Below are 25,936 nucleotides of genomic sequence, written 5' to 3' on the forward strand. Positions count from 1 at the left end.
TACACACGGCGTCAAAGCACCCCTCTGCACGGTGCAAACAGACACACAGAAACACATACAGAGTTTCATTTCACAAATAGTATAGTAGATAATAGGTAGTATATCTTTGGATCACCGATCATTTCTCGTGGAAAATTGATTAAAACGTGGGGTTAAGCTATTGAGACACAAATAATAGTAGAACATATGCATTTGAAACAGGAATGACGTATGAACATGAAAAACATGCAGTTGCGACTTTTCGGGTGATCTGACAACGAACGATGATCTGTCTTATTTAAGTAAAAAATCAGTATTTAAGGACTATTTACATGCGATCATGAATAACGATGCAGCGAAGGTAGGTTGTTACATGACCACCTTGCTGCGTCTTTTTCAACAATTTCCGGGAGATGGGCATTGGACCTTCTCCAAACGTAGGGCTTATTAACATTGCTGTTTAGTGAGAATGAGTCAGTCAATAGTGCTAGTGATGGCAGCATATTTGCATGGTACCTAAATATTCACTCACGCACATAACTTCACGACGCAACACGATATCACATGGGTATGACTGGAACTTGAATCGATGTTATCGTGGTACCCACCACTGCAACTGACCAAGCGGCAAGGAGTACCACTGGCAGTACCACTACCACTAGCATAGCGTACCTGACCTATCGGTACCACTGGCCGTACCACTGACCTAGCGGTACCACTGGCCGTCCCGCCGCTCCCAGGCCAGGTAAGCGGTCCCCGTGGCGGCCCTCCGTGCGCCGTACCCCACGCTGGGCTCACTGCGGGCGCGCTGGCGGGCGCCGCGGGGTCCCGGCAGCCGGTCACCACCCCCCAGCCCGGCGCGCAGCCGGCGGGCGGCGCACTCGGCGGCCAGCAGCAGGCAGCTGGCGGCGGCGGCCAGCGGCGTGATCACCAGCACGGCCAGCAAGTCGGCCAGCGTCAGCGGCCGGAACGTGACGTCATCGGAGCACTGCTGGTCGGCCACGCCGAACCAGCGGCGCTTCAGGTGGTCCAGCGTGCCGGCCTGCATCAGACGCTGCAGGCTGACAGAGAGGAGGAGCGGAGTCAGCGAGAGAGGGAGAGAGAGGGAGGGAGAGAGAGGGAGAGGGAGAGATAGAGAGAGAGAGAGAGAGAGAGAGAGAGAGAGAGAGAGAGAGAGAGAAAGGGAGAGGGAGAGGGAGAGATAGAGAGAGAGGGAGAGATGGAGAGAGAGGGAGAGCGAGGTCAGCGAGAGAGGGAGAGAGAGGGAGGGAGAGGGAGAGGGAGAGAGAGGGGGAATAAAGAGAAGCTAGAGGAAGAGAAAGATCATGACGACGAAACGTGTGTAAGACCTATCTACCTATAGTAACCAGTTAGCAGGTAATATCTGGGCCGACGGTAATATTTTACACGATAATGACGACACAGTTACAATGCATCTCTCTAAGCGATGCACAAATAGGATAATGGCCGGTAGTTCTATATAGGTATATGGCGTTGACAGGTCGCTCCCCGGTTTCCCGTTATGTGGGCCATTGGTCCCATTTCTTGCGACTCAGCGACGCCACTGAAGTAAGACATGAAAGGGGTTAATGGACCAAATGCCTTCATACAACGAATAAATGGCACATGCAGACCAATTGTGGCTATCAAAACACGACCTGACCCAATTCAGACTTCTTTCTAAGGATGAATATGTTGGTTCAAGTAGGTGACGCGGCATTCATTACATGATAAATCCGGGGAAAAGCACATGCTCGCCAGCTCCTACGGAAAAAAGTTGCCGAAAAAGCGCCTGAATTTTACTTGTAAAGCAGTGCAAAATTTGCACATGGAAGTTCACTGTCCAGCTCGATTCTTAATAAAATTTGAGAAGTTTTTTTTAGCCTTTCCATGGACCCTTCGACTACTGGACCAGTGTATCTGCCCAGGCGCCGAAAACTTTAGTAGGCGCCTCTGTGGGTACTGAGTATATGAACTACAATAGTCTTTGAGGTCAGCAATATACAGGATTAGAGGTCAGCACATCATGTTGGCGAGAGAAGTCATATTGCGCCCTGCCCTGTTCATGCACCACACCTTCCTCCTGCCCAAAATTCGATTCGAACGAATACCCGAATGTGTGCGTTTACTTCACCACCTATAACACGCTCTTCTTCCGGTCCACGGGGGCAGGTGAGGTCTCTCAGCTTTCTCGCAGACCATTTTTTTGTGATTTTATCTATTCTTTACGCGAAACAGTATATTCCGACCTTTGCTACTGTCATGGTTTATCTTAGAGATAGTGATTCAACTATTATCATTGTTAATTGTTCGTTTAAAGGCAGTTTTGAACGCTTATCACCACTGTGGCTTCGCTGTCACCCCCATGTTTCAAGGTCATGAAAAAAGCATTCCATTCGTAATTGCGCCCACCCTATTTGCGCCCTATTATTCTTCAACCCAGAGAAACAGCATCTGGTGGTTGGGACACATTTCATTGAACACTTTAACCCGCGCCCTGGTGGGGGGCTATTTTTTGCCCCCCTCCAGACTTTCGATATATCTCCAGAACCGCTGCGCCGATCGTCACCAAACTTTCAGTACCCTCCCGGATATCAATTTTACACATTGTGACCAAAAATTTTCCAAAGGCTACGATAGGTTGGCCGGAAATGACGTCAGAGTGACGTCATGTTCTGCCGTTTTCGACCAAAAAAAGGGTTTCGCGGGAAGAGCTGTCAGGCCTATAGCTTTGCAAATACAGAAAAACGATAGAGACATAAAAGCTGTAGAATTGACAGGGCTACAAAACTGCTATCTCGGATTTTTGAAACTTTATGGATTTCGACCCAAAAAAAAAATAGATTTTTTGAATATAATAGCCGAAAAATCCAAAAAGTTTTTTGAATTTCGCAAAAACCGGAACATATGTGATAGTTCTTACCGCCTTCTATCCACATACCAAATTTGAGATTGATACCTCTTTTTTGGCGAAGTTATAGCGAAAAAAACTGTTCAAAATTGATGACAAATTGTCAAACTCATTTTTTAGCAATTCTAGCCCTAGAACGCCTAGGGGGGGGGTTGTATCAACCCCCCCCCCTGAGGTTTTTTCGAAGTGCACGCTAAACGGCTTGTCGTAGCGGGCTGAAATTTTCAATACCCTCTGGGGCAACCTTTGCGCATCTTTTGCCGAAAAAAAATTGATCGGGTCATGTCAGGTCACGGAGTTATGACGTCATAAGAGGTACAGCCTCCGGCCGACAGTTACCAAACGTGTGCGCCGAATCCCTAGGTTTTCTGCCGGTGATACCCACATTGTTTGATGGATCATGATGAAACTTCCCATGCATGTTGGGGCAAGCATTGGCTATCGTGTGGTGCAAGAAAATTGACCGGGTCAGGTCAGGTCACGGAGCTATGACGTCACAAGAGGAACAGCGTCCGGTACTTTTTTTGAAAAGCGCCCGAACCACTATTTTGCTAATTCTTGTCACCTCAATGGGAATATGCAGCAATATTAGCTTCTATAGGGAGCAAATGGACCTCCCAAATCCAAAAATACAATCAGATTTCAAAAATTTAAATTTTGATTTTTCGAATTTCTGCCGCCGACTGTGACCTTGCCGACTTCCGGCGCTCCCAACGCGCCATTTTTAGAGCTAGGGAAACGAAATACATACCAAACGATAGAGAATTGATCAAGAAACACGATAGTGAAGGTTTTAAGTCGATATCTCCCACCGTTTTGCCGCAATCGCCGCGGAAAATTGAAAAAGTTTGATTTTTTCGGAAAATTTGACCTTTGACCGGTCATAAGTAGGTCAAATGTTGACCTAGGACCAAAAAATATACCACCAATCGCGAGATCTCGTTGAGAGCAATCCGTTGGTTTTTTCCGCTAAGCTCTACGACCTTCCGTTTCGAAACGCCAGGGGGGGGTCGTAACAACCCCCCCCCTGGTCGTTCGTGTTATGAGAAATGGCCTGGTCGTGCGAGGGCTAGACCCCGTAGCGCAAAACAAAGACCACCATTAGACTTCCCGTGACGAGCTGCATCTAATCAATACCCATTTTATGCAAAACTAACAACTTTAAAATTTGACCTTTTTTTACCTGACCTTGACCTGACCTTCACCAGAAAGTGACCTAAGCCGTACCTGATAGTCTTATAACCAACACCATTGAGTTGGAAATGAAAAATTGGCCACAAAACATGCATCGCACAACCTTTGTACCTAAAGTTAGGTTCATGTGACCTGACCTGTGACCCTTGGTGACCTGACCTGTGACCTGACCTGGTATTTTCAGTGACCTCTTATAGCAACATATGTACTGGGCAACTGACGCCCTATCGCTGATTCTCGACAAAATGCGTTTTCTTCGGTGTTATAGCGCATTCCCTAGAAGACCCGTGAACGGTGAAACATTTCATCTTTGACCTGACCTGTGACGTCATCGGTGACCCCGAGGTCAATGAAATTTGGTTTCGTTCAACAAATTGGATAGGCCTTTCGAACGCCGTTTGAATTTTGCGGATCCGTGCAGTAGTTTCGGAGATACGAGGGGGGGGGGGAGGGGGCAAAAAATAGCCCCCCCCCCCCCACCAGGTCGCGTTATAAACAGACCCCACCAGGGCGCGGGTTAAACATTAGAGCGCTAACCTTACAAACCTTGTGTTCAAATTTCATTGACCTAGGTCAAACCGATGACGTCACAGGTCAGGTCAAAGGTCTGATTTTCACCGTTCACAAGCAATTCAAGAAATGTGTTGTAAAATCGAGTAAATTGGTAAGTTATTGAAAACCATCGAAGGTACATTGTTCGTCAAACAGATACTTTGCTATCCGAGGTCACTGATACCAGGTCAGGTCACAGAGGTCAGGTCACTGGGGGTCACAATATGAAAGTGTCGTGTGATACATGTTTTATGGTCCATTTTACATGATAAATGCGATTATGTGGGGCAAGCAGCCTTTGGGGCCAGCTTAGGTCACGTTTTGGTGAAGGTCAGGTCAAGGTCAGGTCAAATTAGGTCAAATTTCAAAGTTGATATTTTTGCATAAAATGGGTATTGATTCAATGCAGCTCGTCCCGAGGAGTCTAATGGTGGTCTTTGTTACGTTGCCCTACGTTGTCTAGAATTGCCAAAAATTGAGTAGTTAAAAAAAATTTGACGTCATCATTTTTGAACAGTTCTTTTTTTTCGCTTAACTTGGCGAAAAAACGAGATATCGATCTGAAATTTGGTATGTTGATAGAAGACGGTTGGTACTATCACATTTATTCCGTTTTTTGAAACTCAAAAAACATTTTGGATTTTTTTTTGCTAATATCTCCCAAAAAAATGCTTTTTTATTTTTGGGGGTCAAAACTCAAAATTTCAAAAATCTGAGATAGTAGTTTTGTAGCCCTGTCAATTCTACACCTTTTATGTTCAATCATTTTTCTGTATCTCCAAAGCTGTAGGCCTGACAGCTCTTCTCGCGAAGGTCTTCTTTCGGTCGAAAATGGCAGAACATGACGTCATTCTGACGTCATTTGTGGCCAACCTATCATAGCCTCTGGAAAAAGTTCTGGTCACAATGTGTAAAATTGATGGTCGGAGGGTTCCTGAAAGTTTGGTGGCGATATCTCCAGCCGTTTAGGAGATATCGACGGAAAAGGACAGGGGGGGGGCGTTCCCCCCCCCCCACCTATACGGGACGCAGGTTAACCCGGCACCGCCTGGGCTATTTCCGTACCCACGACAGCCGGGGGGGGGGGGGGGTCGGATCCGACCCCCCTTGTTATCTCGAGAACCAATGGTCGTATCGAGCCCCGCGAGGCGGCGTTCGAAAAGTCTCTACGAGACCTTCCCAAATCACTCTTAAGATTTTAAGATTGAGGTCAACTTTCGGGTCAAGGTCAGGTCAAAGGTCAAATTCTGGGGTTTTGCATGATTAGGCTTACGGACAGCGGAATCGATAGCTGCTGCTCGAAACTTACCAAAAATGACCTCAAAGACCTAGTAAAGGTACCATGTGCGTATAGGGGTCATACTAAGTACGGGTCAAGGTCAGGTCAGGTCACGAAAGGTCACGGTTTTCACTTTCTGCTACATGGGCGTGCGACACATGTTTTATGGCTTATTTTTCACGCCGAATCCGATGGTAATGGTTATATGTGACCCCAAGTCACTTTGCTGGTGATAAGTGTGCATTGAAAGCATAAAAAATCGTTTATACCAATCCATACATAACTAAACGAGGGCTAAGAAAAAAAGTCAATTTTCCAACTTTTTATTTTTGACATAAAAATGCACTTTTCTAGACGAGCTTTGTCCCAGGAATCTAGTGGTGCCATTTGTTGTTACGTGCGATGTTCAGAAGTGCCTCTAATTCACGAAAATGCTTATGACTTCACCATGCCCTATGCATGTTGGAGCTATTTTTTACAATTTGGGGGTCAAAAATCAAGATAGAAAGTTGAAATTTGGGACATCTAATGTTCTAATAGAGCTCTATAACATATATTCCGATTTTTTTGGAAATTCTCAAAATTTTGGATTTTATTAGCTGTTTTCCAAAAAATATAGTTTTTTGAATTTTTAGGGGTGAAAAACGCATTTGATTGAAAATCCGAGATAACCATTTTAAAGAACTCGTTGACTTGCGTCTATTCATGTCCTTAATTTGCAATTTGCTTTAAACTTCGATTTTTGGCGATTTTTTAAACATTTACCACTTTTTGACTGAAAACGCTATGTAGTTACATCACTAAAATCGATATATCTAAAACAAATTGGAAATTTTTTCTTAAAAATGGCACAGAAGACGTCAAATTGATGGGGCAGAAGGTATGCCAAGTTTCAAGTTGATAGCTTAAGCGGTTCATGAGTTATTTAAGAAAAACGGAGGGGGGGTCGGATCCGACCCCCCCCCCCCCCCAGGCGGTCGCGGGTTAAGGTGGCACAATATGACTTCTCTCCCCTACGTCTAAATCAATGTCTAGATCTGTCCGGAATTGTGCGATTCGCTCCTGTTCGCGCTCGTGCGCCAGCGTAGCGCTCGCGGACCTTCGCTGGTAGATGACGACATCCGTCCACGGCCAATTGTGCATGCAACACATACTACACTGAGAGCTTTTTTGATTCCTTTTAAGCATATTAGGGGAATTGGTCTAAAACAACACTCTGATCATTTCTCCGAATATACCCCAAATACACTTTCTTTGAATATCGCTCTGAAATTCTTCTAATATACCCTACACTGAAAACCTTTTTGATTCCTTTTAAGCATATTAACCCGCGCACCGACGGGGGGGGGGCGGATATCCGCCCCCCCTGAGGTTTTTCGCGAATAGCGGGAAAACCGCGGCGCGTAGCGCCGCAAAATTTGGTATGACTATTTCCTCATCAATTTTACATATGGTGTGCAAGTTTAAACCTCCTACCTTTCAAGGTCAGGTCACCAGGTCACTTTGAATGACCCAACCTCAAGTCACTTTTTTGCAACTTTGTCACCGTGCCAGAGCTACAGTAGATGTCGGAGGCCTTTGAAAGTCGCAGGATGTTATTAGGTCATTAGTAGCTACAATTTTTATATCTCGGAATTTTGATATCGGTGACCTAAGGTCAGGTCAATTTCGCGACCTCCCCATTATAAGTCAATGGGGGAAAAATCAACTCCCTGTTTTTACTACTAAAACGGGTCGGAATGGCCCCATATACCATACATGACTTCATATACGATCAACCTTCACTACCTTGAGGTCTGTTTTGCTGTTGGGCAGCTGTGAGGTCATGTGACGTCATCAAAGGTCACCAAAGGTTTTTGGCCAATAACTCCGTACAGGAACAAGATACAGACGCATGGATGATCTCATTGTGTTCAGCTCGTCAAGACGCATCGAATGATATACATGATGACCTCGAGGTCACGTGACCTGAGGTCAACCTTTGACCTTGACCTTTCGAGGTCAACATATATATCATTCGATGCGGATTGACGAGAGGATTACGATGATGCCCTTAGTTTGTTCCTATCTTGATTAATTCGAAAGTTATTCGAGAAAAACTCTCTCCATATCTAGCGCCGCCAATTTGACTTTTTCGACCACTGTGACGTCATCTTTGACCTGACCTGAAAATGACCTTAGTAAAAATTGTAGATCTTGACCGTGCGTATCCGATGCCGTTTACCGCTTGTCGCTATCTTGCTTCGTTCTCGAGATCTCAGGGGGGGCGGTCATCCGCCCCCCCCCCCGTCGGTGCGAAGTTGGCGCAGACCCCCGTCGGTGCGCAGGTTAAGGGTTTTGGTCTAAAACAACATCCTGATCATTTCTTCGAATATACCCAAACTATACCCTTGTTCTTTAGCCCTATTAGTGGCACGCTCCTGGCTACCCCTATTAGTGGCAGGGGGGCTATTTACGACCCCCCCTGATATCTCGAGATCTAACGGGCCGATTTTCAAAATTCAAACGGCATTCGATTTCGCTCAACGTGATCTTCATTTCTAAAAAATAAAAATTAACCCGCGCACCGACGGGGGTCTGCGCCAACTTAGTACCGACGGGGGGGGGGGGCGGATGACCGCCCCCCCCCCTGAGATCTCGAGAACGAAGCAAGATAGCGACAAGCGGTAAACGGCATCGGATACGCACGGTCAAGATCTACAATTTTTACTAAGGTCATTTTCAGGTCAGGTCAAAGATGACGTCACAGGGGTCGAAAAAGTCAAAATGGCGGCGCTGGATATGGAGAGAGTTTTTCTCGAATAACTTTCGAATTAGTCCAGCTAGGAACAAACTAAGGGCATCATCGTGATCCTCTCGTCAATCCGCATCGAATGATATATATGTTGACCTCGAAAGGTCAAGGTCAAAGGTTGACCTCAGGTCACGTGACCTCGAGGTCATCATGTATATCATTCGATGCGTCTTGACGAGCTGAACACAATGAGACCATCCACGCGTCTGTATCTTGTTCCTGTACGGAGTTATTGGCCGAAAACCTTTGGTGACCTTTGATGACGTCACATGACCTCACAGCTGCCCAACAGCAAAACAGACCTCAAGGTAGTGAAGGTTGATCGTATATGAAGTCATGTATGGTATATGGGGCCATTCCGACCCGTTTTAGTCGTAAAAACAGGGAGTTGATTTTTCCCCCATTGACTTATAATGGGGAGGTCGCGAAATTGACCTGACCTTAGGTCACCGATATCAAAATTCCGAGATATACAAATTGTAGCTACTAATGACCTAATAACATCCTGCGACTTTCAAAGGCCTCCGACATCTACTGTAGCTCTGGCACGGTGACAAAGTTGCAAAAAAGTGACTTGAGGTTGGGTCATTCAAAGTGACCTGGTGACCTGACCTTGAAAGGTAGGAGGTTCAAACTTGCACACCATGTGTAAAATTGATGAGGAAATAGTCATACCAAATTTCGCGGCGCTACGCGCCGCGGTTTTCCCGCTATTCGCGAAAAACCTCAGGGGGGGCGGATATCCGCCCCCCCGTCGGTGCGCGGGTTAAAAAATGTCAATAGGGGGGTAGAGGGGGATAAAAACGGGCAAATTGCAGATACATTTTAGACTGTTTATCACGGCCAGGTTTCTGAACCAAGCTTAACGCAACTTTTGCCAATCGATAGAGAATGAACCAGGAATTCAAATGGATCCTAAAAATATGCATTTTCAAAAATCATAGGCGGATACAGATCATTGAGATTGGGGGTACACAAAAAGTATAGTAAATAAGGTTTTTGTTGGTACTGTTTCTAAAAAGGGTGGTAATGGTCTTGTTATGTTACAATTTTCTTATGAGAGAACGACTACAATTGTATTGGTCATGCATAGGCGGTGTCAGGGCACCTATGTTGGGAGGTAAAACATAACCCCCCTTTTTGGACGCCTGGATCCGCCTATTATAGCAAAAACGTGTCAAAAGAGGATGCACAATAACTTTGTATATGTTATCACATGATACCTTTCATTCACTGTTCGTAAAACTGGTGCATACAGTTATAATACATCAGCATGGTGATCTTCGCCCAAATGACTCGCTTCACGAATAGGACTCCCAATTCCCAGTGCTCTGGAGCCGCCCCTGGTAAAGTTATGAACTTGAAATTTTCGGGGAATGTGCCCAATTTAGTTTTAGGAAAAGTCAGAAAATTTCAGCATCGTAGCTTTAGCGGTTTCGGAGACATTCCCGAAAAACCTGAGGGGTGGATGAAAACACCCCCCCTGCCACTAATAGGGTTAAATAGCTCCCTTGAATTCTTCTAGTATACCCTAGTAAGTACCGAAGAGGAAAGGAATATGATTCCTGTTCTATTCCCTGCGATACCCACAGTACACTCCTTTTAATCTACCAAAATACCCTTACATCGAAACCTCTAGTATTCCTTCTAAGCGTATAAGGGGAATATTTTGCAAACTATACTCGCATTATACCACTTAACACTCCCGTATTATTCTGTGATTTCCATCACTGATCTCAATGTATTCTTGCATTAGACCCCACATAAACCCAGAAGGGAAAATAATAATGCCCTAGGTATATCCCTCGCCGGCACAGGGGGGGGGGGGGGTTGATGCAACCCCCCCTAAGGTTTTTCGCGAATAACTCGCGTAAAAAGCGGCTGATCGCGACGAAACTTTCAGTACCCTCGCATTGATCAATTTTACACATACCCTGAAAATTTCATGACCCTGACCCCAATGACCTTTGACCTGTGACCTCTTTTCTGTGACCATGTTTGGCCGAAATCGCGGTTCGGCGCATGTCGGCTCGCATTAGCCGCGCGTTTGCAAGCTTTTCGTGGTTTCAAACGTTCAAACATGTGATTTGATGTTGCTCCCATGCATTAGGGTGGGTGTCAAGGTCACCTGAAGGTCAGGTCAGGTCATTGACCTTTGGTGACCTCGGGTGACCTCGGTTCACTTTTTCGAGTTTTACATGTTTCTAGGCTAGTTTTTGGAGCTGAATTCAAATTTAGCAACCATTTGAACATTTACGAAGTAGTTTTGGTGCCCTCGTAACATGTTACGAAGCTGTCTGAGGCGGTTGACACTTATTACGAATACCCGTCACAACCCCTACCGGTTGACCTGACCTGACCTGACCCGACCTGGTCTAAATGCTTAAAGACATCATCTCTGATCAAAACTAACACGATATTCGTGATCAGCACCCCAGAAAACCACATAGCAGCCACACTTTACGACTTTCTAACAGGTCCCGATTTTCCCGGTTTTCGGGTCATTGACCTGACCTGGAAGGTCACGTGATGACCTAGGACCTTAAAATTGGGTATCATCGGCTTCCTCTCGTGACGGGCAACACGCTCGTTTTTTCCGCGAAGCTCTAGCTCGATCAGGGGCCAAACGCGAGGGGGGGGGGGGTCGTACCAACCCCCCTTGTGCCGTCGAAGGACTCAAAATGGCCTGTGCCGGCGAGGGATATTTGCCGTAGAACTTGCTCAGAAACTATCTCATTACTCTCAGCTCCCTCGTCCGATTTCTCTTTATATATCGTAACACATCCAAAACTCACAGACATTTGGTCTTTTATTATTATTCATGTTTTACATTGGTACGACAACAGCATGGACGTAGCTTCACCGTTTCTCTTCCGATAAGACGCAACTTGGGTTAAGTAAATCTGAGATCATCATGAATGGATATTTAATATCTATTTCGGTTATGAAACACGAAAATCAACGGTGGTTTCAGCAACGCAAAAATGACGTGTATGTTAAATAACTGTTCATTACCAAAGAGATGTCATTAGAGCATTGCATTTCCTGTAACAATTGCTGACTTTCACCTAGCAGCTTACACGACATGCATTTTTACAAGACAAAACTTATATGCCGGACCCTGTAAAAGGGATACTAGGACCAGATACTGCGCACTGCTCGGGTCCGGGCGCTGACCGTAAAATAGTCATGCAGATCTACAACGGGTGCGGGCAAACACGCCCACCAAGGGTCTCTTGGGTGAATTTTCCGGTTTCCGGCACGCCGAAAAGTCGTTGTCGTGCAGGTTTAGTCTTTTCTGGGTTCCACAGCTGTGCTTTCGATGTCCTCCACGACGTCCTTTGCTCGAATGATCAATGAACACACTACACACCCGCTATCACCCGCGCTGAGCACAACCGTCCTTAACCTTCCAGGCGGTGGGGGGGGGGGGCATTTTTTGCCCCCCCTTTAGTTTTTTCGATATATCTCGAGAACCGCTGCGCCGATTGTCACCAAACTTTCAGTACCCTCCCGGGAGCAGCTAGCGCACATGGTGACCAAAATTTTTTTCCAAAGGCTATGATAGGTTGGCCGCTAATGACGTCAGAGTGACGTCATTTTTGCCATTTTCGACCCAAAAAAAGGTTTCGCGGGAAGAGCTGTCAGGCCTACAGCTTTAGAGATACAGAAAAATGTGTCGGACATAAAAGGTGTGAAATGTAAAGGGGTACAAAACTGCTATTTCGGTTTTCCGAATTTTGGGATTTTGACCCCCAAAAATCAAAAAATAGATTTTTTGAATATAATAGCTAAAAATCCAAAAAGTTTTTTGAATTTCGAAAAAACCGGAATATATGTGATAGCCCCTACCGCCTTCTATCTACATACCAAATTTGAGATTGATACCTCCTTTTTTGGCCAAGTTATAGCGAAAAACTGTTCAAAATTGATGACGTCAAATTTTCAAACTCAATTTTTAGCAATTCTAGACCTCGTAGCGCAAAACAAAGACCACCATTAGACTCCCCGTGACGAGCTGCATCGAATCGATACCCATTTTATGCAAAAATATCAACTTTGAAATTTGACCTTTTTTGACCTGACCTTGACCTGACCTCCACCAGAAAGTGACCTAAACCGTACCTGATGGTCTTATAACCAACACCATTGAGTTGGAAATGAAAAACTGGCCATAAAACATGCATCGCATAACCTTAGTAAAGTTGGGCTCATGTGGTGACCCTTGGTGACCTTTGGTGACCTGACCTGTGACCTGACCTGGTATGACCAGTGACCTCTAATAGCAACATATGTACTAGACAACTGACGCCTTATCGCTGATTTTCGACAAAATGCGTTTTACTCGGTGTTATAGCGCTTTCCCTAGAAGCCCCGTGAACGGTGAAACATTTTATCTTCGACCTGACCTGTGACGTCATCGGTGACCCCGAGGTCAATGAAATTTGGTTTCCCTCGACAAATTTGACAGGGCTATCGAACGCCGTTTGAATTTTCCGGATCCGTCCAGTAGTTTCGGAGATACGGGGGGGCAAAAAAGTGCCCCCCCCCCACCGCGCGGAAGGTGGCTGGTAGGCCCACCGCCTGCCGGGTTAACCCGCGCCCCACTGGGGTCTGTGTACATATAACACGCCCTACTGGGGGGGGGGGGGGTTATTTATAGCCCCCCTCCTAACTCCGAAACTACTGGGCCGATCGTCAAAATTCAAACGGCGTCTGATAGCCCCGGAAAAACTGTCGAACGAAACCTAATTTCATTGACCTCGAGGTCACCGATGACGTCACAGGTCAGGCCAAAGTAAGAATTATCGATATTTGCATTGTTCACTTTTTGGGTTCTGGCCGCCGTCTTACAAGTCAGATCAGGCTCATTTTTGGTTTCCACACTCGTGAACAGATTCTCTAGATACCTTGAGGGTACCAAACTTGTACTTTGATTTTCAGGTCAGGGTCAGGTCATCACAGGTCACGAAAATATTATGCCATGCGTCGGTCACGTGACACATGTTTTATGGTCCATTTAGGCCATAGATTTCGAATTTGATGTCGTCTGTGTCATTCGAGGTCATTTTGAGTCGAATTTAGCCTAGGTCAGGTCACTTTCAGGTCAAAAAAGGTCAAAATTTTGAAGTTAAAATTTTTCAACAAAAAGGTGTCTATTGGATGCAGTTTGAGCTCAGGAACACGATGGTGCCATTTATATTGGTGTACGATGTCAAATACGTACTGAAAAATTGATTTGAAAAATTAATAATTGTGAAGTTTTTGCAATAATGCGTATAACTTGGCCATTTTTGAAGATATTTAGCTAAAACTTGCTAGAGCTAGTCATAATCATGCGTTCTGTCACATATATTCCGTTTTTTTCGAAAAGTCAAAAACTTTTTGAAAAAAAATATAAAAATATAAATCTTGAATATTATTATATCAAATTTTCTAAATTTTCAAAATTTTGAAAATCCGAGATTGCAGTTTGATAGCGCGGTCAATTCTGAGTCCTTTCATGCAAAGAAATTGGATCTAGCTTAAAGGTAGTGTGCCACCTTTGAAAGATTTCCCATTTTATTTTTCCTAGGATAAGAAGCTTCTGTTTTTACCTAATATCGCAAAGAAAATCAAAAATGGGCCTGGAATAGTGCCTTTTTCGCCTAAAAGTTTATCGGTTTTTCGATATGTATAACAACTGTAGTGGGCTGACCTGCAAACAGGCGTCGGCAACAATCGCGAATGCGGCGCACATGTGACAATAAGCAAAGGTCATTATAGAGTTACGACGTACGGGAATGAGTTATCAGCTGTCTAATCGTAGACAACACAATGTCGAGCCTTAAACTGTAAGCCTGTATTGGTATTGTTTCTTTTATTTGGCTGTCGAACATTATTTATGGTTTGAAATATGATTTTATGTAAAATAATTGATATGAAAAAGCCGTCTCTTAAGTTATGACCCCATTTCACCACACGCAAGTGGCAGAAATGACAATGATCAGCTGACGCATTTTTCTTGGCCGAAGTCAGAGCGCGCGGCCCGACGCACCACCACCGCACCACAAAGTATGAGCAGAAGCCACGCCCAAAGCCAGGGCCCCGGCCCGGTAACGTGAGGTAGCCGAGTCGGGGCAGCGTGCGCTGACCCAAACCAGGGCCGCAGCTTTGGGCGCGGTCTACCGCATCCCCGCGGGCAGCCCCGGGCTATCACATGACACCGGGAGGACGCGCGGCCCCGGCTTGGGTCAGCGCACGCTGCCCCGACTCGGCTACCTCACGTTACCGGGGCCCTGGCTTTGGGCGCGGTCTACCGCACCACCTAACAGGCGTGTTCGAAACCGCAGGAGATGATGATGAACGGGTTTATCGAAACTTGATTGGATGAGCATATCGGTAATAGCGATTTCAGTGTGTGCATTTATTGTTCATAGTGGTATGAAATGTGGTTGGGGTACGACCGACAACCCGTCGGGGCGAATTTCGCACTGGGGTACTCAAAATTTGAAGAATTTAAGACGTTTCCATGAGTTTTGAAGGTATGGATAAGTTCTAAAAATCCGGTTCTCCTTATCTGGGCCATTAACTCCATACGGTCCAGGAAAGCTGGCACACTACCTTTAAAAACTGAGCTCTTGGGAGCGATTGCCGTGGTTCAATGTTTTGCGTCGAAATCGGACGAACATGACGTCACTCTGACGTCATTTCCGGCCGACCTATGGTAGCTACGAAGTTCAAATTTTGACACAAGGTGTCAAATTAATGCAGCCGAAGGTACCGAAAGTTTGGCGTTGATCCGTCAAGCGGTTTGGAAGTTATTGCAGAAAAACGGGAGGGGGGCTATAAATAGCCCCCCCCCCCAGTGGGGCGCGGGTTAACCCGCGCGGGGCTGGGGGGGTAAATTTTACCCCCCTCGCGAATTTTTGCAATATCTCAAAAACGGCGGCGCGCAGCGCCGCCAAACTTTCAGTACCTTTTCTTACATCAATTTGACAGGTTCCCTGAAAATTTGAGCGAAATCCGTCGGAATTTTTTTGAGAAATTGACGTTTTAGTGACGTCATGTTCACCATTTTCGCCTCAAAAACGGCAAAATTTCAGACGCCGCTAACATCTTCATTTTTAAAGGAATCAAGACGTAACAAAAAGGTTATACGTAATTCTACTTTGTCTATCAAATGGCTATCTCGGTTTTTTGAAAATTTTGGATTTTTGCCCAAATTTTTCCAAAAAACTGACTTTTTTGGGAAAATAACTATAAAATCCAAAATTTTGAGTGTATCAAAAAAACCGGAATATATGTCAGAGAAGTGGTCTATGTGCACCTACATACCAATTTTTAGAAGAATCGGTTCAAAAATGTGGAAGTTATTGAACATTTTATGACGTCACGACACACACAAATTTTGAAAAATTATTTTTTTGGAAGTTCTAGACCTCTTACGGAAACAAAAATAGCACCATTCGATTCGCCGTGAAAAACGGCATCAGATAGACACCTTTTTAGGCTTAACAACCAACTTCAAAATTTGACCTCACTTGACCTGAACTTGACCTGACCTCGACCTGAAATTCATCCAGAGGTGGTCCATATCACTCATTGAGTGTGCCTATTGAATTCTATGATTAAAATGACCCATAAAACATGTGTCGCACATGCCCTTTTCTATATTTTGTTTTTGGTGACCTGACCTGACCTGACCTGACCTTGACCTTGACCTTTGAATGATATTGTATGCAACGAATATTGTCTTGGTAGCCTAAGAACACGTTTTGGGCAATCAGTCTCAGTCCATGACTCCATTCTTCGGAAACTACGGTGCAAGGCCGATACTGTGGAAACTTACAATTTGTACCCTTGACCTGACCTTGACCTTGACCTCAAAATTTAAATTAAGTACATGTTTTTAGCTGTTCGTGATGAGATCTTTCGATTGGCGTTTGAATTTTCCAAATCGGACCATTAGTTCGGGAGATAACAGGGGGGGGGGGTAAAATTTACACCCCCCCAGCCCCGCGCGTTCGGCTGGAGACCCCAGCCCCGCGCGGGTTAACTCCACTGCACGCTCAAACTCAACTGGCGCGCTCAAACCCTTTGAAAATTGGCGCGCTTTCGGCCCAGCTGCCTGATCACGTGTCATGTACGTCACTGCCGGCACTGGACTGCAGTATGCTGATTGGGTGGCAGTTGCGAATCACCTGGCTCAAACGCACTTGCGCCGCGACTGGTTATAGCTGCCCATACCGCGCGTCAAAACAAGCTTATAGCTGCCTGTTATGTCGTCGCACCGCCCACACGCATTCAGCGAAGACGGCACCGCGTTTGGTGCTGTGTTAGTGGTCAGCAACACGTCCAGGGAGCGACTGCCCGTCCTCCCCGCCCGCCCGGCCGGCCAGTCCCGGCCCGCCGACCGGTCACCGCCGGAGGCGCCGAGCGGCACAGGTACGGTATCTGACAGTAGCGGCAGAGACTGTACACTAGGGTATATTAGAAGAATTCAAGGGAGGTATTTAAAGAATGAGGGTATAGTTTGGGTATGTTCGAAGAAAATGATCAGGGAGTTGTTTTAGACCAAAACCCCTGATATGCTTAAAAGGAATCATTTGAGGAATCATTTGAGTATCTTAAGGGCATTTCGCTAGGAAAACGGCAGAGTTATAGGAGCATGACACACCATGATCAAAGGGAATAGAGAATCGTTTTGGTTGTCAGTGTAATTATTCATATTTACAGCGATGGTAATCCATGCGTATAAGCTCGACGTAGACTCGCCAGTTTTTTTACGCCAAAATAATCAAAGTAAATGGTACTTACTATACTGTATGGACAGAGCAATTATTTTGTTTCTAGGTGAAGCATGCGAAGCGATTATGATGCAATTTAGTACGTTCGTGCTTGACGACAGCCAATTATAAACTCTGGCGTCTGGCGAGCCCAGCCGGGATTGAAAATGGGTGAGCGGCAGCTACCAGCATTGATAAGTTATTCTTATAGGTATCTTCAAGATCCGCCATAGGGAATTACAGTTTGCGTTGTATTTGTATTATTTTGTGGTAGATTTTGGTAAACTAACACGTTTTTTATCGTGTAGTATGTCACAGGATTTCAATGGCGGTATGGAAATCGGGGTTTGTTAAAACCAATGGACAGCGCTGCAACGCCTGTAGCGCAAGTCTGAGTTTTGATTTGTTAAGTACATGCGTAATTCTTTGATTATTTTGACGTTAGGCATAGTTATTCATGATAAATAGCATAAATCACATTAATACATAAATCGATGATCGAACGAAACAAAAGTGCTTATTTGGCACAAATAAACCTATTGAATTGAGAATAGATTCAGACCTTTAACAAGAATTGAAACAATGATAGTTAAAAAAATGAAGAAATAGAATAAATAAATAACATGAACAGATGCACCTACTTTCATGGGCAGTGCAGTGTGATGCAGTCTGTAATCAAGTCAACAGACCAGAGGCAGACAAAGCCGAATCGATGCGCTATCAACATTACCGTGCGTTACCATTGCTTGTAAATGAGGCCATTGTGATGGAAGGTGCATAACACAGCCGCTGTGAACGTGCAGGTGAAGCCCATCAATCTCGCACCCTATTCCACCTCTGCACTGTCCCGATATCGTGCAGTACGTAACTCACACGCGGTCCATGGCCTTCTTGAGCGGCCGGATGCCCTTCCGGAGCACCAGGTAGTTGCGCACGCCCCTGTGGTCGGTGTCCGGCTCCAGCGGCAGCAGTTCGCACGTCTCGCGGCCGATCACCGAGAAGGCGATCTCGCGGTTGTAGTACATCAGCGTCTTGGGCCCGGCCGCCCGACGGATGTTGTCCTCGTTGCCGCCCATGGCCAGGTAGCGGTCGCCGGTGACGGCCCGCTGGTACAGGTGGTACAGATTCGGGTCCGAGCTCTTCTGCAGGACGCACGGAACAGTAGCTGGGTGAGCGAGCGTCGTATAATGTACGCCGGTAAATGTATGTAGGGTGGTGATGACGAGGGGGTATTTATCATCCGTAGCCTGGTTATGGACTAAGCCCATGGCATGCACTGTAGGGCGAGGAAGGGTCATGAAATTTTGTTTCCGCGAATAGCGAACAAGCGTTGGTGCAAACGACGCTGTTTCTGGGCCGACTTTCCAGGACATTTTTAGCTTAGATTTTGCTTTTAGATAAATTTATATTTATTTGCTTTATTTGCTTTATTTACTTTATTTGCTTTTTAGATAAATTTAAGTCATCGCATATATAACTTAAGGTTGAATACAATTTATCCACTATCTACAATTTCTCCACGGAAGAAATGTCTAAACCGTAGGTGTACCCACCATCCAGTTGGCCCAGTTTTTACCAAACAATACCCCTACGGTCCAGTCGCCCATGGCTCCCAGTTGGCGCCCCTGCACTGCTGACCCCGGTTACTCACAGCCCAGTCATGGATTAGGCATTCCTGGATGGGACACTCCGCCGATTTTCCACCCACCCGACGGCGGGGGCGGATTTTCCGACGGCGAGGGCGTTGGCGCCATTTTAGCATTGCGTGCTATGGGCGGAACGCGTCTTTTTGTATATTTTGGTCGTTTATTGCTTACCTGTAACCGATTTCGATGAAAAGCTTTGTGAACCTGGTAGAACAGAAATTGAGGAATGTCTTGAAAATATTATTTTCCCAGTTGTAATTTAAGAAGTTGCTTAAATTCTGCTCACAAGTGAACGTTCGTGATTACAGCCGAAGAGCCAATGTTAGAATAAAGTGATGTTTTATGCGATAACATGAAAATAAGCTTATATTTATATTAAATTATTAATAGGAACTTGTTTAACTGCCGAGGAACGATAATATTTCGTGATAATTTGCATCGGCAAGTCAAGAATATCGGCTCAGTTTATGGGCATCAGGAAATGGTTCTGTATATGATAGTGACTGAATGGAGCCATAAATATGATAAGAAAGGACTAAAGATTATGTTTAAAGTGTCTTAAATCGTTTCTTATGAGATAAAGCTCGCTAATTTAGCTCTCCATTACCGCGTTTTTAGCACGCACGCAATGCGGCGGCGGCCGGCTCACTCGCCGCCGATGTTTCGGCGCTCCGCCACCTGCTTGGTCGCCGGCGCTAGTGTTGGGGAAATTATAGGGAGTGTCCTATCTAGGAATACTTCATCCATGGCCCAGTCGCCCACTCGGCGCGACTGCCCCTGCGCTGCTGACCCCGGTTACTCACAGCCACAGGGGAGCACTGCCGCTTCAACCCTATTGGCCGTAGTGTCTAACGGTGGCGGCCATATTGCGCAGACCAGGAACCGGCCGCCGCCTGTGTTGAGGAATAGGGAATTCGGGACCTCGATTTACGTTTGCGGCCGCCGCATCCGTTACGTTCAAGTTACGTAGATACGGAACCCAGCATCTTACGCAGAATTGAGTGGGGAACACGATCGAATCTTCAGAATTCCTCAAACTCACTCGCCGGACCATCGTCTTTGTACATTTGTCCCGTCCGAGAGGGTTGATTGAATCCATCTCGCTAATGCGCCGCTAATTCAACTAGAGTTTAGCCGCAAAGTGGTCGTATGCGGCAGAGTACAATGCAGAGTGACCGGTAGGAATCCGCTTTTAAGGTCTCAGGTCAAACGGTGACCTCTAAGGTCAGGTCAAGTGACCTAAGGCACGGGTTCGGTTTTTGGTAAATAACTTCGCCAAAAATGGCCGTAGAGCCGCGATTTTGGCATCATCGTGTTAACCTAGCTCAGGCGCATCGATTGATATACTTTTTGTTCGGGTGAGGTCAATTTACGGCATTGACCTCGTGACAAGGTCAGGTCAGAGCTCTCAGGTCACGAAGCTGGTCGAGTAAGGTCATGTTGCATATCATTCGATTCGGCAGGTCTTTCTGAGTCCATTTGTGGCTTTCCTGATTCGTTAGCTCAAGTTGATCGGGAGTTATTGAAGAAAAATGCATGACCCTTGTGACGTCACAAATGACGTCACGCAAGGGCAACAATACTAATTTGAAGCATCGGGCCCTGCAAGGAGTGCATGAAAACACGATTCTATATGCTTGAGATTGTTTCAGATCATTCCCGGCGCCAAAATAGCAATTTCCATATTTCCCAATTGACTTGTAAGGGTCCTGTATCTGAGGATTTTTTAAGTTTTCATCTTGTTCTCCACTCAATCCTGCGTAAAATGCCGGGTTCCGTGTCTACATAGCTTAAACGTAACGGATGCAGCGGCCGCAAACGTAAATCGAGGTCCGGAATTCCCTATTCCCCAACACAGGCGGCGGCCGCTTCCTGGTCTGCGCAACATGGCGGCACCGTTGGACACCATCTGGCGGCCGATGCGCCTTCCACATTATAGAGTTCAGTGCTCACAGCCCAGTCGCCCACTCGGCGCGACTGCCCCTGCACTGCTGACCCCGGGTACTCACGGCCCAGTCGCCCATGGCTCCCACGCCGAACTCGACGGCCAGCGTCCAGTCGCTGCTGGCGCGGAACTCGGCCAGGCTGGTGATGGGCATCTCGGGCTCCCCCACTGTCAGGTGAGAGATCAGGTTCGCCGTGTACGTCGTGCTCACCAGTATACCTGCACGGGGTATCGTCACGGTAAGGGAATGCTTATGTAAGTCAAGTATGCTTGCGTAGTTGAATGCTCTAAAGAAGGAGAGCTCCGACAGTCACTGTAAATAGCATTGCTCTTCCCCACAAAATAAAGGGTTTTCCGAAGTAGATGTGATATCGAGCGACACTCACTTATCAGTAATCGCCCAAGACGCCCACTCGGCACCAGGCAGGACACCCACTCAGCACCCAGGACACTCACTCATCATCCAGGCAGACATGGTGGCGATCCGTGCGGCCAGCGAGTCGGGTGTGACCGCCCAGCCCTGGCCGGTGACCGCCATGAAGGCGGCCAACGCGCTGGAGCCCAGGCCGAACTCGCGGCAGGTCTCGTCGCTCTCGGCGCGGCGCCGGTTCAGAGCGACAGTGGTGGACAGCACGGCGGCCAACACCAGCAGGCTGAGCACTGAAACACAGCGACCCTCAGCAATGGAACGCAGAGCGACCCTCAGCAATGGAACGCAGAGCGACCCTCAGCACTGAAGCACACAGCGACCCTCAGCGTACACCCAAACACACAGCGACCCTCAGCACTGGAACACACAGCGACCTTCAGTCACTGGAACACACAGCGACCCTCAGCACCATACTCACACAAGACCAGCCAGACGGAGGAGTGCAGTGGCCGCAGCAGTGAGTCGAACATCTCGGACGAGAGGCGCGGGGTGGTGCGTGCGCCGCGGCGCACCAGAAACTGGAGGTCACCGGTAAACACGGGCACCAGGTCCGCGAAGTCGACGACGGCAGCCCGGTCCTCGCGGTAGGTAAACCATCCCAGGCCGACGTCCGCCCGCTGGGAAACAGAAGGGCCGTCATATCAATAAAAAGAAACTGATAGAACGACAGTCACACCACGTTAAAACTGACAGACTGGCAGTCAGTCTGAACATGAACTGACGAGCTGACCGCGAGTGCGCTAAGAAAACGACAGAATGGCCTGTTCATCCACCGCTGAGAAACTGACAGACCGGTCAAAAAACTGACAGGGCAGAGCAGCCGTCAGAACGCAACCCGACAGAGTAGCTCCCGCAAATTCATACGTCTTAAACTCATAGGGGTGTCGAACAGACTGTTTTGTTGTTGCAAAAAAAACTCGCGCAAGTAGCGGCCGATTGCGACAAAACTGGAGTGAAGTATGTATGTTATCAAATTGCATGTGATAAGTTGTGTATTTAAGCTTATGGAACGGTTTGTTAGTCTTATAACCAGTTGCCGGGGCGTCGCGGGATTTTCACGGCAATCTTATGCAGCGATAGGTATGAAAATTGACAAACATGGAGTTCTCAATTCGCACCGTTCTTGATGAGGAATGAACTACAATGAACTGATAGTCTTGTTTAGGTGTATAAGACGCTCAGATGTACGTAACATATGTGCAATGAGTTAATATTGTCCTTATTATGACAGATATCTATTGTAAAAATCGTAGAAAATGATATGTCTGGTTCTAAAATCGACCCATGATAAAGGCGCTAACGAAACTTCGTCAAAATTTCACTAGTAGGTACGGGTATTTGTTTCCCTGGAAGGATGACCAAAAATGATGCAACTATAAAAGTTTCTAAATACGGACATGGGGCGTCTGAGCCCTATGTAGGGTGTCTTAGACAGTTATCTCCTAACTAATAAAACTAATGTTTCCAAAATGGGAGTAACTCACCCTGATATTTGGAAGAATATTGCGAAGTAACACCTAGCGATACTAAAGAGCGTATAGCCACAATTCAGGCCACTGGAAATGTGCCATGCACGCAGGAGCCGTTTAGCAGCAGTTCAGCGGCAGTAAATGGAATGAATGGCCGATGTCAATGATTTATGTTACTAAGCGTGCATGCTTAGCCACGTACAACTGCGTAAATAATAACAGGATAGCAACGAGAAACATGTAAAGAATATTTTAGATTCATAGCACCATTCGTCCCGAGAGCCAGAATGTACCTGTCGGGCCCTGCATTGGAAATAGGTCGGGCTGTTTCATGGTACGCTACGGGCCGTTTCCGAGCCTCCGACTTTTAGCCAATGGGCAATGGCCCGGGCCAAAGTAGACCATTTCTAAACGACCTGCACTCAGGCAAGAACCGTTTGCAGCAGACGGACTAGGTTATTTGAAAATGGACACGATCTCCCACGATCTCCCTTTGAAACATTATAAGAAAACAACAATAACATCCTCAAACAGCATAAGCCAGTTGAAGTAAACGGTGTGTCCGCTCAGGCCCTCTGCAAAACGGCTCGAGATTCCAAGCGTCCTGCACCACACCCACACATATGTAGGTAGGTATGTATGTAGTATATACATTATACGGAAACCCAAGAGTTCCCATTTTCCCGCGAGCCCACCTTGGCGTCGAGCTGGCCGATGATGCCGGACCAGGTGCCGTTCTCGAGCAGGGCGCCGTAGCCGCCGCGCGGGGGCGGCTGCAGGGTGTATCGCAGCTGCAGCTCCTCGGCCACGATCTTCCACAGGTCGACCAGGTAGCCGCGCTGGCTGATCGCCCCGGACGCGTTCTCCTCCACGTATGTAAACGGAGGGTCCTGCGCGCCCGGCGAGAGCAGGGGCAGACGCGAGGTTACACGAGCTCGGAGCAAGCAGGTGCAGGCTGCAGCGGCACTCAAAACAGTAAAACAGAAGACAAAATCTGACAACCTCGTGGAGTCAGATGTACCTATCTTCACGACTTTGAACAATTTGATAGTTCAATAATTTTAAGATCATTTGTCTAGCATAGCGTTTGCTGGTATATCGCGAGGGACGAGCCAGGTAAATGAGTGAAGCCTGTAAAAAGGCAAAAGCTATAAAACAGCATTTTATCATTATCTCCCTCTCTCTCTCTCTCTCTCCCTCCCTCTCTCTCTCTCTCTCTCTCTCTCTCTCTCTCTCTCTCTCTCTCTCCCTCCCTCCCTCATACCGTACATGAATCATCGTGACGTTGAGCGGCTGATGGGTGAAGTTGATCGACTGCCAGGGGTCACCCACGCTGATCACTGAGCCGAACCGCTCCATTCGGGTCGACGTTTGTTTCGCACTACCTGAATGGACTTCGATAAGGCAGCGAGTAGCGGCTAATTGGTCCTTAGCCTGTGGGCGAAACCAGATATCGAGATAACTACAAATAAAGCCGGTATGTAATTTTTGAAGGTTAAGAAAAAGCTGTCCTAATTGATAACAGATGATGAATATTATGATATAATAACTTTTTCGTGGTTGTTACACATCGAATAAAACCTACACTTGTTCTTGGGAAATGATAAGAGAAAACTGGACGATGGATGCGTCTGAGTTTCGAGCCATTTTCGGCTGCTCGAAATAACATCAAAGTAAGACTTAGCTCAATGCACATAGCGCTACAAATATGTACCTACAATGGCTTGTGTTGTGAAGCAGAAAACACGGCAGGCGTCGGCGGTGCAAAATGATAAATATTACTTCAGTATCGAAATCGCAGAGCGATACTACTCCAGACGAACAGAAAGTTTGAGCTGCACTCAGAGAATCAATCATACATAGCCGAAGGCGGTGTCACCTTACCCGGCCGACGGTCGGTGCTGGTGAGACTGCCGCGGCTGGCTGCAGTCGCGCTCCGCCGCCCGTGTCTGAGTGGGGCACCGACTGCCGGTCACGGGGTGCCGCTGGTCAGCGGCGCTCCGCTCCCTGTCTCTGAGCGGGGCAGTTGACGGCACCGACGCACGGTCGCGGGGCGCCGCCAGTGGCCACGCAGCCCGGGCGTGAGCCGCCGCGCCGCGCCGCCGACACGGACGGCAGTGCAGTGTGCACCGCGCTGACTGCGCCGGGACACGCAACAGAGGGACGTCTTTACGGCACTGAATAACTCGGCAAACGCAATTGGCGAGAGCGATGGAGAACTAAACAGAACAAGAGCCCATTGGCAACGCTGAATAGAATAGTCGAGCAGTGATTACGAAATCCTACAAGAAAAGAATCAGGCTCAGTCAGGTGGGGCTGAACCGCCATTTAACTGACCCAACTAACTACACGAAAATATTTTAGCCACAAAAACGTCAGTGTTTGAAAAATCGTCAAAAGTCGAATTTACAAGCAAAATCGAACAAAATCAAAATACACAACGTCAAAAGGTACGCAAACATGACTATCTCGAAATAACCCTCGCCGGCACATGGGTGGGGAGGGGGGTTAACACGCGCACCGACGGGGGGCGGATATCCGCCCCCCTGAGGTTTTTCGCGAATAGCGGGAAAACCGCGGAGCGTAGCGCCGCGGTTTTCAAATTTCGTAAATTTGGTAACTCCGCGGTTACTAAATTTCGCGGCGCATAGCGCCGCGAAATTTGGTACGACTATTTCCTCATCAATTTTACACATGGTGTGCAAGTTTGAACCTCCTAACTTTTAAGGTCAGGTCACCAGGTCACTTTGAATGACCCAACCTCAAGTCACTTGTTTGCAACTTTGCCACCGTGCCAGAGCTACAGTAGATGTCGGAGGCCTTTGAAAGTCGCAGGATGTTATAAGGTCATTAGTAGCTACAATTTATATCTCTCGGAATTTTGATATCGGTGACCTAAGGTCAGGTCAATTTCGCGACCTCCCATTATAAGTCAATGGGGAAAATCAACTCCCTGTTTTTACCACCAA

At 46.8% G+C, this 25,936-nt stretch overlaps 1 protein-coding gene across 1 annotated transcript; it reads right to left on the bottom strand.

The window, feature by feature from the left end:
• Positions 1-685: 685 nt before the first annotated feature.
• On the bottom strand, positions 686-24,326 carry LOC122372971 (glutamate receptor-like). Its single transcript, XM_043350672.1, has 8 exons — positions 24,237-24,326; positions 23,663-23,857; positions 21,917-22,115; positions 21,525-21,728; positions 21,133-21,287; positions 18,351-18,619; positions 887-1,040; positions 686-787 (listed from the first exon to the last, which is right to left on the bottom strand). Exons 1-8 carry the CDS (start codon positions 24,324-24,326, stop codon positions 686-688), a joined length of 1,368 nt encoding a protein of 455 aa, XP_043206607.1.
• Between the last annotated feature and the right edge of the window lie 1,610 nt (positions 24,327-25,936).

The sequence above is a fragment of the Amphibalanus amphitrite genome, unplaced genomic scaffold (assembly GCF_019059575.1).
Source record: "Amphibalanus amphitrite isolate SeventyFive unplaced genomic scaffold, NRLGWU_Aamphi_draft 000037F_arrow, whole genome shotgun sequence".
Lineage (NCBI taxonomy): Eukaryota > Metazoa > Arthropoda > Thecostraca > Balanomorpha > Balanidae > Amphibalanus > Amphibalanus amphitrite.